General features: G+C 38.1%; 1 protein-coding gene across 1 annotated transcript; it reads right to left on the bottom strand.

The window, feature by feature from the left end:
• Positions 1–312: 312 nt before the first annotated feature.
• LOC129283060 (uncharacterized) lies at positions 313–6108 on the bottom strand. Its single transcript, XM_064114021.1, has 2 exons — positions 5865–6108; positions 313–1376 (listed from the first exon to the last, which is right to left on the bottom strand). Exons 1-2 carry the CDS (start codon positions 6035–6037, stop codon positions 731–733), a joined length of 819 nt encoding a protein of 272 aa, XP_063970091.1. The 5' UTR covers positions 6038–6108; the 3' UTR covers positions 313–730.
• Between the last annotated feature and the right edge of the window lie 7345 nt (positions 6109–13453).

The following is a 13453-nucleotide window of genomic DNA, read 5'->3' as shown; positions in this document are numbered from 1 at the left end:
ATGGTAGGTCATTTGTCTATTGTATTTGTGATTAAGTTATGATAAATCATCGATAAATCTCGGTTTCGTTTTTTGTGGGACGCACTGTATATATATATATATGTGTGTGTGTTTGTATGTGTGTGTGTGTGTGTGTGAAGTTATACATGTACAACAGCATTGGCAACTCTTTTATTTAAATATTTTGTGAAAGAAATGGATGAAGAGAAGTATATATATATATATATATATATATATATATATATATATATATATATATACATCAATTGGTTTTCATATTTACTAACATATGAAAATTGTAGGCAAACTTTTCAATCAAAGGTTGTTCTCAAATACTTCAAAGCTTCTGCGACGTTTGTCAGATATAGCAACCACGAATGTATGTAAACTAGATGCTATACTTTTGATTTATCATTTACATGTTAAAGTAATACCTCGTCATTGTGTTCCTTGGAAGGACTGTGAATTTGAAGCACCTGGTCACTGGACTATTCTAATGATGTAGACGATTTTGATGGTTGGTTTAGCACTAGTCGTAATATTTTCTGCATAGATTATTGAAATACAGAATAAAGTATGAATCTATCGCCTCACTCTCCCCATGCGTGTCTGTTTATTGAAATGAATAATATGCCTCAACAAAACGTTTGCATAATGGGGAGGCTAACCATTGTCCAATGTGTAATGACGTTGCGATACCTTGCCTACTTGGATTACACTACCTCTATGCTTAGATCTTGAAACGGTCCATTTCCTTAAAGTAAGGCATGGCCGCCTCCGCTAACGTCCTGACATCGCGACCATGTTGTTCTGGTGCAATGTCGGGACTGGGTGGTAGAAACCTGCTTGAATTGATCGCTCTCTGGTAGAAAGCCTTTGTTGCCATGACAACATCATCCCCGGCTGCATTCCATCGCTTAACCACATCTGGAGATGGGTCCCATTGGAGGAGAGATGGGGAGAAAGGAAGACCAACCGCATGGCAGAGTTTGGACAAGCCATCTCCAGGACTGGCAAGAAGTTCATCGGTGTTCATGATGACTGCTTCCGGGTCAATCTTATCTCGAATATACGTCCAGAGATCGTGCATTCCAGTGAACATCGTGGAGGGATCGATGGAAGGGTCGTCTGTGCGAAGGTCGAAGGATTCCATGTCCTCGGGATCTCCGGTCCTCAGACCGACATCCTGAAGCTGTTTATAGATGGCTCTTCGGTAGGAACTGAAAACCCGGTATGGGTCGCGAATGAGAAAGACATGCAGAAACCCTGTGGGTAGGTATCGTCTTGTCTTCTCATCGGGAAAGGCAATGAACATTTCTTTTGTTACTAGGTATTTGCTAGTGGAAGCCTCGATCCTTTCTTTCACCTTGCCATACCTATACAAGGAAGCAAATGACAGAATAGAAGTTGCATCAACATGATGTATCATTTCGAAAAGGTTTAATCTCAAAATAAACCTTGCAATCACCGCACCTATCATGCATAATTTGTTTAATTTATTAAGCAATATGTACAAATTGCAATCTATATAGTATTGGCTATATCCCTGCTGGACGAGCACGGCGTCACACAGTATGATCACAGTGTGGTCACATAGTGGACTATGTGAAAATATTATTCACACTGTGGACACCTCAACAGTGTGACTGTTCACTGCGTGTTCACATGGTCGACAATGTGAATATGTGATTCACACTGGTAAAAAGCTCGAATTTAACAGCGTGAAGGGGATTTCACGTTGTGTTCCACACTTTGAACTATGGCACACACTGTGGGACGCTGTGTTCTTTCCAGTTGGGTGAGTTGCGAAGACTGGCTTGGAGGAGTGACGTCAATGTCTATGCCATTTGTATTGTTTACTGAAATCAGTCTTTTTTGTTTGATTATATAGGTGTCATACCCTTTATTACCGTATTTTAACATCCACTTCGCAAACGCTTTTTGGGACGTTGAGAATCTATTGAAAATGTCTTCAAATCACAATTTACAGATTAGAGGTTGTTGTCGAAAGTTGGTGGACAGGGACAGCACGTCGTCTTAAGGTTAAAACCGGACGAAAAATGGCAAATTTGTCGTTTGTCCAGAGTCCAGGACTACACTGCTCTTTTGATTCACCGATTTTCGACAAAAGGCTGCTTTGTTATGAAGGGCTTTGACAAAAGATTATCAAGGTTATAGAAAGCGTCTGCGAAATGATTGCGATAATTCCCTATTATACCGATTTACCAACACTTTTTAAGGACGCTCCACAGTCAAAGTAAAATCCATGTTATTTTCACCCAACTTCGCACATAGATACTTAGTACCTGATTATTCCAAATATGCAAAAGTGGGTCCATGGACTTGCTTTTTTTGCTATAGAGCTTCAAAGTACACCCAAATGGATGTTCTTAAGAATTGCGCATTCAAAAGAATTTGGCATTTTAGACCTCACCAGATCACTACAATGTTTAAAGTTTAAACTTATATTACTAAGTCAAAATCTATGAAAATTTTATCAAATTTCGCAATAAAGTTAATAATTGTCTCCTTAAGATGGAAAATCTATCAATATAGCTATTTGTTTGCTCTTTTAAGTCTAACAGCGCTGTCAGTTTTTAAAGATGGTGTAAAAGATAACAAAACCCAATCTCAAAAAACGTGAAATTTTTTTCAATAACAAACTTGAAAAGTGCTATAAATGCTGCACTTTATTCAAAACCCATTTCATTTTCACCAAACTTTGCAAAGTTGTAGAGGAAGGTATTCCGATGAGGTGCAAACATTAAAAAATAGGAGGTTCATGCGCTTGTTTTTAATCATGCTTTGTATATATGTGAGGACAAATTCCAAACCACTCTACCATTTGTATAAACTCGGGGTTATATTCGTCATATTATTTGCAGCACTGCACAATTAAGTAATTTGCAATTATAGAGGTATTTTTTAAGAAAAAATGGTCCATGGAACAATTCCAGTTTATTAGCTTCGTAAAATAACACATCGGATCTGCAGTTAGATTGCAGATAATGAGAAAATCAGCTCATACCTACAGCTTATCAATCATCTGTTCATCCATGTTGACGCAGAGTGTTAAATATGCGCAAATCATGATGCGCACAAACGTAACTGTGGAACGCCCTTGAACTTAGAAGAAAAAGAATGTTCAACAAACATACGAAAAGATTTACATTTCAGCTTCTTAAAAATATTCTTTTCAACCAATTAAATACATGGAAGGATGTGGGATGCCATTCAGTTTTACATGCTTACATGCTTCCTTATATAGTTATTATAACTCTATATTTCATGATAACACTATGATCGTTATGAGCGTTATGATATTATCCACTGGATGAATGGATTTACAGCTTTGTCTCCCCCGTTCGATTGTTTCACAGTAACTTGAACAGGTGGAAAATGTTTTCTATATGTTACAAAGATGACAGAACAATCCTGATTGGTCCCTGGTTTGTGTTGTGAATAAAATGCGCATGCAACAACGATCTTGATTGGAATTTTCCATTTAGCGATTAATTGCAAACTTTTTTTTTATTACGAAGATCATGATAACTGTTTCCACCCGTGGAACATTTGGGGTTTTCCGAATTTCGTAAATTCTATCGCCCACCTGGAACACATTAAACTGCGACAAATATGTGTAACACCTATTATCCTTAATACAGCCTTTCCTGGTAAGCCAATGCATATTGATAGCAAATAAAATGTCAAACTCATACTACCACGTGATCATGAATCGTAAAATATGAACTTAGGAAGATGTAGCCGATATTTGTCATCTGTGTAGAGCTATACTGTTAAAGGCGTTTTTAGCATACAATTCGCATACAAGTTATGGAACGTTCAGGATATATTGAAAATAAAAATAATAATTTGCTTTTATATAGCGCTTAATCAATTTACGACTGCTCAAAGTGCTAAACAATTATCATGATTATTATTACCCGCTCACTGGATTCATAGCATTTCAAGCAGCCTGTTAGGCGCTGCCTTGCTTAACCAACCACAATGACGGTTGTTTCCTACCGGTACCCAATTAGCACCCGGGTGAGAGTGGCAAAGTGTGGAGAAACGCCTTGCCAAAAGACGCTTGGCCATGGTGGGATTCGAACAAAGGACCCTCTGATTACAAGGCGAGAGTCAGAACCGCTACACCACGGCATATCCCAATGGGCAGATTAGAGGTCATTGTTGTGGGGACCGGCACAACACATCGATTCGGACCGGACGAAAAACTGCAAATATGTCGTCCAGACTCCAGGACGACACTGCTGTTTTGACTCACCGATTTTCGAAAAAGGCTGCTTTTGACAAAAGATTTTTGCGTTGTAGAAAGCGTCTGCCAAGTTATTGCTAAAATTCCCTAATGTAGTGTCAAGACGGCGAAAACTACAAGGAATTCCCAGCTGGTAGACCAAAGAGATGGGAAAAAGGCGAGGGCGGCATCTTGATCCACATCTGTCTCGGCGGCATCCTATTTCATCTGTACAAATATGCAACCCCTAGCGCTACACCATTGTCGATCGAGAAGAACGAATGGCGAGGAAGACGAGGAATTCGATTTTTTTTCAAGACTACTAATTTCAGGAATTTTATTAGATATTGTCATAATAGCTTGAGTTCACTGATATAGATTAATATCTTGGTTACACAATTCACATAAACTTTCCAACACGGTTGATAAAAAGTGAAAAAGTGAAAGTTATATATTTTGTACTGTACTTTTTCTTAATGTTATAATTGTTAAGAAGAACTGTGTTTTATATTGTCGATAGAATAGTAGCTTTCTCGAATTCAAGTTCGTTTTTATAACGATGAACTTCGCATTTAGCCACCTCGTGAATTATTCTTCGGCAGTAAAGAATCTATGAGTTCTTCCATTTTCAAAATGAATCAGAGTTACAAACAATATCAGGGATCTTTTAACCGCGACAAAAAACGAATTAAAGAACACAGTAAATGTATTGAAGATGCAAGTCAAATCACAGTGAACAGCTGGGAAGTCTTTGTCGAAAATTAGTGAACCGGAACAGCAGCTTCGTCTTAAGTTTCGGAGCTGACGAAAACTTGCAAGTATGTCGTTTGTCCAGAGTCCAGGACAAAACTACGGTTTGATTTACCAATGTCAGCAAAAATCTCTCGGATGCTCTGTGTTATGAAGAGCATTTCGGAATACATTTTCTATGTTCTTGAAAGCGTTCTCTGTAGTGTGATTGCGTTTTGTCGCAATCACACTAATAAAAAACCGTCACGAGACCGATCCTTATTATATGTACTTCATTATGTTTAATGAAAAACATCAACTGTTTGGGGTCAGTTTTATAGAGCATTCATTTTGCACGCCAGATGCTTCTACGAAAATAAAATTTAACCATCTGCTCATGCGTCAACTCTGAGGTTCCATCTTCGCGGTGAATCAGCGTTGCGCTGAAGCATGACATTGTATCAATGCTCTGAAGATCAAAACGATTCATCAGCAAGACAGAAGTAACTGGAAGTTTTTTGCTCCACTATGGACGACGGATCCAAGAACCAAGAACTATTTTGTCGAAAATTGGTTAATCAAAACAGCAATATAGTCTTGGACTCTGGACAAACGGCATGTTTGTAATTTTTCGTCAGCTACGAAATTTTAGACGTAACTGCTCTTCCGCTTCACCATTTTTCGACAAAGACCTCCAAGCTGTGCTTTGTCGTTTGACGGGCAGTGTCAATAAATATATTGTGTTCTTGTATCCTTCACGGAGCGAAAATTCTCTAATGTAACACCAGACAACACATATATTGTTGTCAACCGTTGTCGTAGAAACATCCGTCGCCCAAAACCACATAACGACAAGAACACTAAACTTGACAATACTTACATAATCCTATCCGGTTCTATTTTCGATCTTACGATTCGCTCGAAAAGCTTGGCTCCCTTTTCCGCTTCTTCTTCATTTCCCTCGTACTCCATTGGTATATCACATCTATACGCGTCTTGATACTGCTTTCTGGTCATTCCGCAGTAAGAGAATGCTTCAAACCACACCTCCATACCTTCGATGGCACTTAAACACTTTAAAATGGCCACTGACACTGTCCTCGGGATGTACCATAAAACGATTCGAACAGGTTTTCCTTCTTGATTATCCATGTTTAAAGTCTGGATGAACAGCGTTGTAGTTCTGTGCCAAGTACACTTGCTTCGAAATGCGAATATGAACTTCACTTAATCTGTTATTCATCATGTTTACCCATCGGTTTCGAGAACGTTTATTATCTACATCAGGGTCAAATGTTCACCTGTGGGGAATAGGGCTACAAGCGAATGGGAGCTGGCGCGGCATAAAACCCCAATCGGTAAATTCGCTGACCCAGTGGGCGCACTGGCACTGGCCCCTCCCAAACTAACGAGGATAAAATTTTGTTCGGTTTAGAAGCAAAACCCTTTTCTGCTTGACGAAAATATTTACTATACCCCCCCCCCCCCTCCCCTCGTTCTAAAGTCATTGATCCACCCTTGACTCCAGTAACATGTTCTGTTACATAGAGTACCAACATGACCAAAACAATGGCGTATCGTTTTTTTTTTCGGTTCAGCGTTCTGACGAAACCAATGGGGCATGGGGAATATTTGAACCGTTGCCACCGACTGAGCAAGAACGCCGTACGTGAGCAGCAAGTGTAAGTACAACCTCCAAACGATAACGTGGCAATCGCACGGAGATCGTACGTTGTGAGCACGAACAACTCACCACGTGCACAAAGTACGATACAAGCAACTGCTCACGGTCGTGCGAGTGTCATGAGTTGACGTACTCCCTCCCTATTCTTGCCACTCTCTTCTCACGATTCCCGGCAGAGACATTTTTTCGGCATCACCAATTTTTCCAAAGGGTAGATAGCTCTGGGGAACCTTGATTTAAGCTACGCCTACCATTGTTCTCTTCATCCATTTCTTTACAATATTTAAATAAAAGAGTTGCCAAAGCTGTTGTACATGTATAACTTTACACATTTGTATAGTTTCTCCCATACGTGTACTGTATCAAAGCAATAGCTTTGATCCAGCTGAAGCATGGCGGCTTGTCATTGTTCGAAACCCATCTTCACCAGACAAAGGAAATTACAATTGGTATAGTGTCGAAAATCTGTCTATCTGACGGTCAATCGGATCGGGGTCGCCCTAGCCACTAACCCGTCTCTGTGGTCTAGTGGTTAAGGCACCGGCGTTCAAAGCTGGGGGCCCGGGTTCGATTCCCGGCAGAGACATTTTTTCGGCATCACCAATTTTTCCAAAGGGTAGATAGCTCTGGGGAACCTTGATTTAAGCTACGCCTACCATTGTTCTCTTCATTCATTTCTTTACAATATATATATATATATATATATATATACAATGAAAATTTGATATCTACTTGTGGAATATTGGACTAACGGATCACAAGGTTTGACCAGAGTTAGTGTTAATGAGATTCCCTACTTTGCGAGTTGATGCATTGCCTTGACACCAGTCATATTGATTCTCGTAAGCTGATCACAATCAACAAAGTAAAATATTTTGGCAAAGTGAGATCAGTATTTCATATCTGAAAATACAAATATCATCATGATATCATTGCATTCATCTGGTGAATTCTTACATACTGTTGGTTTTTAATCAATTGACGAACGGGCAAAAGAAATGAGAGATATAAGGCGACACAGAGATACGCTACCTGTAACAATAGACTTGTTGCAATGATTATGTGAATTCGATTGATCATCTATTTCATATAAAACACCAAATAAACGAACTTGCGATGAAATGATTGAGGACTTCCTAATTGATATGGAAATGAGTGTTGCCGCCGCTTAGGGCTGCCCTGATGCTTATTATGCTAATATTCCCATATATAAGCCATCCCTTGCCTTGTTTGGCCCACGCAAACGCTGCTCGTGGGATATTTGGGGAAGAATATTGCACTCAAAGGGGAAATCACGAGAATACCTCGTATCGACTTTCTGCGCAATCTCATTTACAGCCGCTTTAAAGGTTGTGCTGATGTATCTGTTAACCCGTCGCATTACGAGGTCACGTGGTTAGTTCACTTCCTTAAGTTCATGGAACATGCACTTAAAAAAGCTAAGTTTTTTGGCGAAAAGCGGAAGGAAAGATAATACATGGATTGTGTGAAAACTTTGCACACGGAACGTCCTTTTTTCTGACGTGTCTGACGAAGGGGCTATCAATTTGAAATAACAGTAACCGGTGATGAAGGGGAATATTAAGTAAAACTTCGATTGAATTTAATTTGAATTGAAATGACATTGAACATGAAATTATGTCTTATGGTCTAAACATGGAAGAACTTAGCAATTCTTTCACTATTCACAGATATTAAGAACCTGCAGTACATACATAAGCAGTAGGTGCATCCATTTTGGAAGCAATGCTCGACATTACCCAAAAAAAGCAAAGAAGATTTTTATTTTTATTTAGAGACATCATTTCTACACAACTTCATATTTTCTCACTTTTTTCTTACAGACAGTTCGAACATTGTCTAATGATAGTGATGCAATATCTAGCGACGACGGAATAAGACCATGTAGGCGTCGAGACGGTGGTTCAATAATAATAATATACACCATTTATGAAGCGCTTTATAAGAAAGTTTCAAAGCGCTAAGAAAGAAGGGGGAAAATAATATAAGTACAAGATATCTCAGTAAAAGAACAACAAAGAAACTGAAAGTGAAAACACCATAGCGAAAAATTAATTATACATACATGTAAAGAGATATTCGTCTAATGTACAACTTAGATATTACGGGTCGATAATCAAATTCAAATAATCCTACTAACTAAGAACACAATCCGACTTTAAAAAAATCTGAACACAATATGATAATGCAAATTAACTGAGGGGTGTTGTGTTTCGAGTGCCGTTTTCATAATATGAAGGTCGTGGATTCGACCACATCGAGCCATATAGAAGACAAAAATTTTGACTGTTAACCAAGTGATTATAAGAGTAACCACATTAATAATTACACTACACTCTAAAAAAGGTTTACCCAATATTGGGTAAAATGGGAACATGCATGTTGGTTAGGTAAAAAGATACCCAATATTTTGTAAATTTTACGCAATGTTGCGTTGATATAGCCCAATACGGGGTAAAAAAATACCCAGCAAACATGCATGTTCCCTTTTTACCCAATATTGGGTAAAATTTTACTCAGTTTTTTTTTTAGTGATATATCTGACTATGTTATATGGGGCTTGCTGTCCTGGTAACATGAATGTCGCTGAAACAAGAAGTTTGAAAATCGCTTATGCCTATACAAAAAGAGGTCTACATTGTTATTTGAAAAAAAAATATAAATGTAGGCGTAGACTTCGAAACAATCATCACAATTAGGATTATCTTGGAGTATTCGGGCAGTATTATAGTACAACTATCGATAAATGGTGGGATCTCTGTGTTTTCAATCACTTACTCCGATTAATGTTAACTAAGTTTTAAGCGTTTTCAGTCGAAAGCGGTGAGTCTTACTTGCGGGTTCGTGGCGTTGATAACGTTGGGTAATGACTAGCGTGGTCGGAGACTTCCCTATTGCGGAATCGCTCTCCTTTTCAGCTTCAACTCTATGTCACTCTCGGAGTCTCTCTCTTTGTCTCTCTCACACACACTTACTTAATGAAACTACTAGTCGGTCAATTGCTTCCCGATTCTTGTTTCATTCAATTCTCTTAAATCTATCATATTTTATTCTTGTCCTGCATGAAACAATATGTTTTTATCGCCTATGCTGGCCTATACACACATCGGAGTATAGGAATTTTTAAACAAAATCTATGCTATGTTAACTTGTGTCTTTAACTTAATCTCTGGACTATATAGGATTTTTCCTTTTTTATTTGAATGTGTATTTTTATCATTAACATAAAATAGAAAAATATGAAATATGAAATGCTAAGATATATATATGTATATATATATATATATATTTATATATATATATATATATATATATATATATATATATGTGTGTGTGTGTGTGTGTGTGTGTTGTGATCAAATCTTATCCCAATTTATTGTCCTTCAAGCATGGCTTGGAGTAAGCCCAGTTGGTCACAATGGTATATTTTTACACTTAAGTGAAGAAAGAATCATTCTCCTGTGTTTATTAATAGTCATCTCCCATCTTTTAAGGTGCCATTCACAGTGGGAATGTCAAACAAAATCGATGCCTATCTTTGGCTCGGTGTAGCGCAGGTATTTTCATGGTAGACGTCACAATTCATTGATATTTCTGTTGACATAGAAACCAATTGAATTAAACCAGCCGGTTAGCTTCAGGGGAAATATGGTCTCTTTTCAATCCTAAGAAGCTTATTTTCATGACTTTATCTAGTCTCATCCTTTCTTATTATTTTGTTTTAAATGTATCAATATATTATTACATTTCGGGATGCGTTGCTTTTATTTTCTTGCTTTAATTTTGCACCGCGTTTATCCAACTTTTAAAATTGATAAATATTGACGTGTGGTTCTAACCAAAATCAATACTTCCGATTTATGTGACTTATCTGGACTGTTTAGCGGGGCATGTTGGCTCAGTGGTAGAGCGTCCGCCTCATGAACGGGAGGTCGTGGGTTCGATCCCCGGCCGAGTCATACCAAAGACTTATAAAAATGGGACCTTCTGCCTTCTTGCTTGGCGCTCAGCATTTAGACTGGAGAAGGGTAATAATAACATATTATGTTATGCAGGGCCCGCTGGAAGAGCAGTCTTATGATTGAAGTGGCTACCCTGGGTAAATAAAACGTTATTATTATCATTATATAATTTTGTTAATTGATTATCCCTGGATTTATCTTACAGATATAAATACGCCTATATTTCCATACCACCTTACTTATCTAAAATCATCACGCAATTTGAAGTAGCCACCACTAGATTTTGAAAACTCCATTTGTATACCACAAGCGTTCATCATTATGACGTATCAAAATAACCTTATTACTATTTGAGTTCAGCGGCATGAAATTATCTTTTCAAACTTGATGAATTTCATCATTTTCAGTCATCTTAAATCATTAAATCCAATGTCAAGGGGAATTGCTGATGAACTGATTATGGTTTTTCTTGTAATTGAGAGTATTAATTGAACAGGTTCTATGACAGGGGGTTGCTCTTTGAATGCCATAGCATTAAAAAAACTGACAATAATCAAAGTGGCAGCATTTCATCATCCCTATATAATAAAAATAATAATAATAGGCATTTATATAGCGCCATCTATCTAGAAATGTTCTATTCCGAGGCGCGTTGTTGTTATTATTACCCCGGCTTTAGCTCGAGCTGCCTTTCAGCGCTCATGCATTCAAGGAATTAATCCTGCCGGGTATCCATTCACCTCACCTGGGTCGAGTGCAGCACGATGTGGATAAATTTCTTGCTGAAGGAAATTACGCCATGGCTGGGATTCGAACCCACGACCCTCTATTTCAAAGTCAGAAGACTTATCCACTGGGCCACAACGCTCCACATAAATGTGCATTTTACAACAAACATTTCAAAGCCAAGTTGGGGGTAGTCCCTTCCACAATTAGACTTGATTACCGGAACTTAAATTTAACGTGAGCACATAATTTTTTCTTTTTTTGTATTTCAGATATGGGACTGTCGGGAGAAAATTAATGGAAACTGTTGTTTTATCGACTGCAACAATGAACAAACGTTATTTCTTCCATCAATGTTTAAAAGCAGCGTGGGTCCTTCGACAGAAAACTTAGGTATGTTTTATTTAAGTGTTTGTTTGATTTAAATGATTTGTTTAGTTTAAGTGTTTGTTTTATGATTAAAATGTACCAATGAACCAAGTAATTGATTGCCTGGAACATTGTACGAGCTAATTTTGCTTAATATTTGGATGATACTGTATTTTGTTACCTGCACAACTATTCTAATTCTTAATTTTACGAGTGCCACATTTGTCCTCTAATAATCACCCATTTCATTTTGTTTAAGTGAATCTTCTTTTGTAATGCACGTCCCAATCAAGGTACTTTTGAGATCGTTTTCTTTATTCTGGATAATTCGAACTATTGTTTCTCGTGAATTCAACTTCAACTTTAGCATCTACTTTCAAATTAGTATCCCAAGCCTTCCGAATAGACCTCCAGAGCAGATTACATCATGCATGACATCAGAAATTTAATGGCGCACTCGCATGGGGACCTTATAGTGATCACCAAGTTTGAAGTGTTTCTAAATTTGCTATGGAAAATGAATATTCTGACACAAGGGGGCTTTTACCAGCAGAATAAAAACATAAGGCACCGAATCCCATCCACTTAAATAGCACTGAAGTGTGTCCTTGTATCAAATGCGACGTTTATTCTCTTTATTATTACGTCATTTAAACTTGTTTAGGGATGACAATATCAAGATGTCTTGGTAATGGTTTGACTGTCGAGATTGTAAGGTGTTTCCAAAAAACATTTCCTCTTTGTCATTTGCCTGACTGGAATACAGTAGAATTAAGAAATCAACGAATAAAATGAATCATCTAATGCTTCCTTGATTATTACATCATTATCTACGTTGCATAAACGCGTTCCATTAAAAGTAATAATTGCTTACTCTCTGGTACTGTAGTAGTGTTAAGGTGTTGTGAAAATCGAAGCCTGAGTGTCACGGATTTCTCAACCAGACACCGAGTATTACCGCGGCATCTAGAAGTACGATGATTGCCTAGGAGTACCTCGGGGAATTGGCACAATAAACAAATACGACTCTTAAGGTTCCTAATCCATTTAAGTGATGCATGTGTAAGTGGAATTAAAAACCCCCTCTTAGGCATCATTCTCTCCCGAGTTTACAATAAAACCCGATGTATTCCGAGTGCCAAACGTTTTTAAACCTTATCATGAGCATCAAACGTGACTAAATGGGAAATAGCTAATAACCGAGAGAAAAGAAAAAGTAACGCGATAGAACTGGATGAGGGATCGGTATAGAAGTTGAGAAATCGTGTGAGAATTCATTTACTTTGGTGGTGGTGAGGATGTCGAAGAACCAGGTTATGACTCTTGTTCGTGTTATGTAAACGTCTCCTCTTCCGTCGCCGTCATCAGTTAGGTGATGAAGTCTTGCATTCATCCTGACTCAGCCGACTCGCTGAAGTAAATTAGCTGCCGTTCTATTGATCACCCATCGAGAGCTTAACAAGCCCAGTGATATAGCGAGGTTATTGCAGATGTCATAAAGGCACGATATCGTATCGATGTCATTTGCGCTAATGTCCAACCTTCGCATGACACTGCTTTGTGGACAGAGAGATATCGATATAGCTACATAAGTACTCACACATATCCACAGCAAACTCATTGACATATTGACCGCGGGCCTCTGTGTGCTTGGAACTATCTCTACACGAAGCGTAATTATCTTTTAGTCCACGAGTGTGGAAAGTT

This window comes from Lytechinus pictus, chromosome 19, assembly GCF_037042905.1.
Source record: "Lytechinus pictus isolate F3 Inbred chromosome 19, Lp3.0, whole genome shotgun sequence".
Taxonomy (NCBI): Eukaryota; Metazoa; Echinodermata; class Echinoidea; order Temnopleuroida; family Toxopneustidae; genus Lytechinus; species Lytechinus pictus.
The sequence above is the reverse complement of the archived record's forward strand: the minus strand, read 5'-3'. Positions and strand labels throughout refer to the sequence as shown.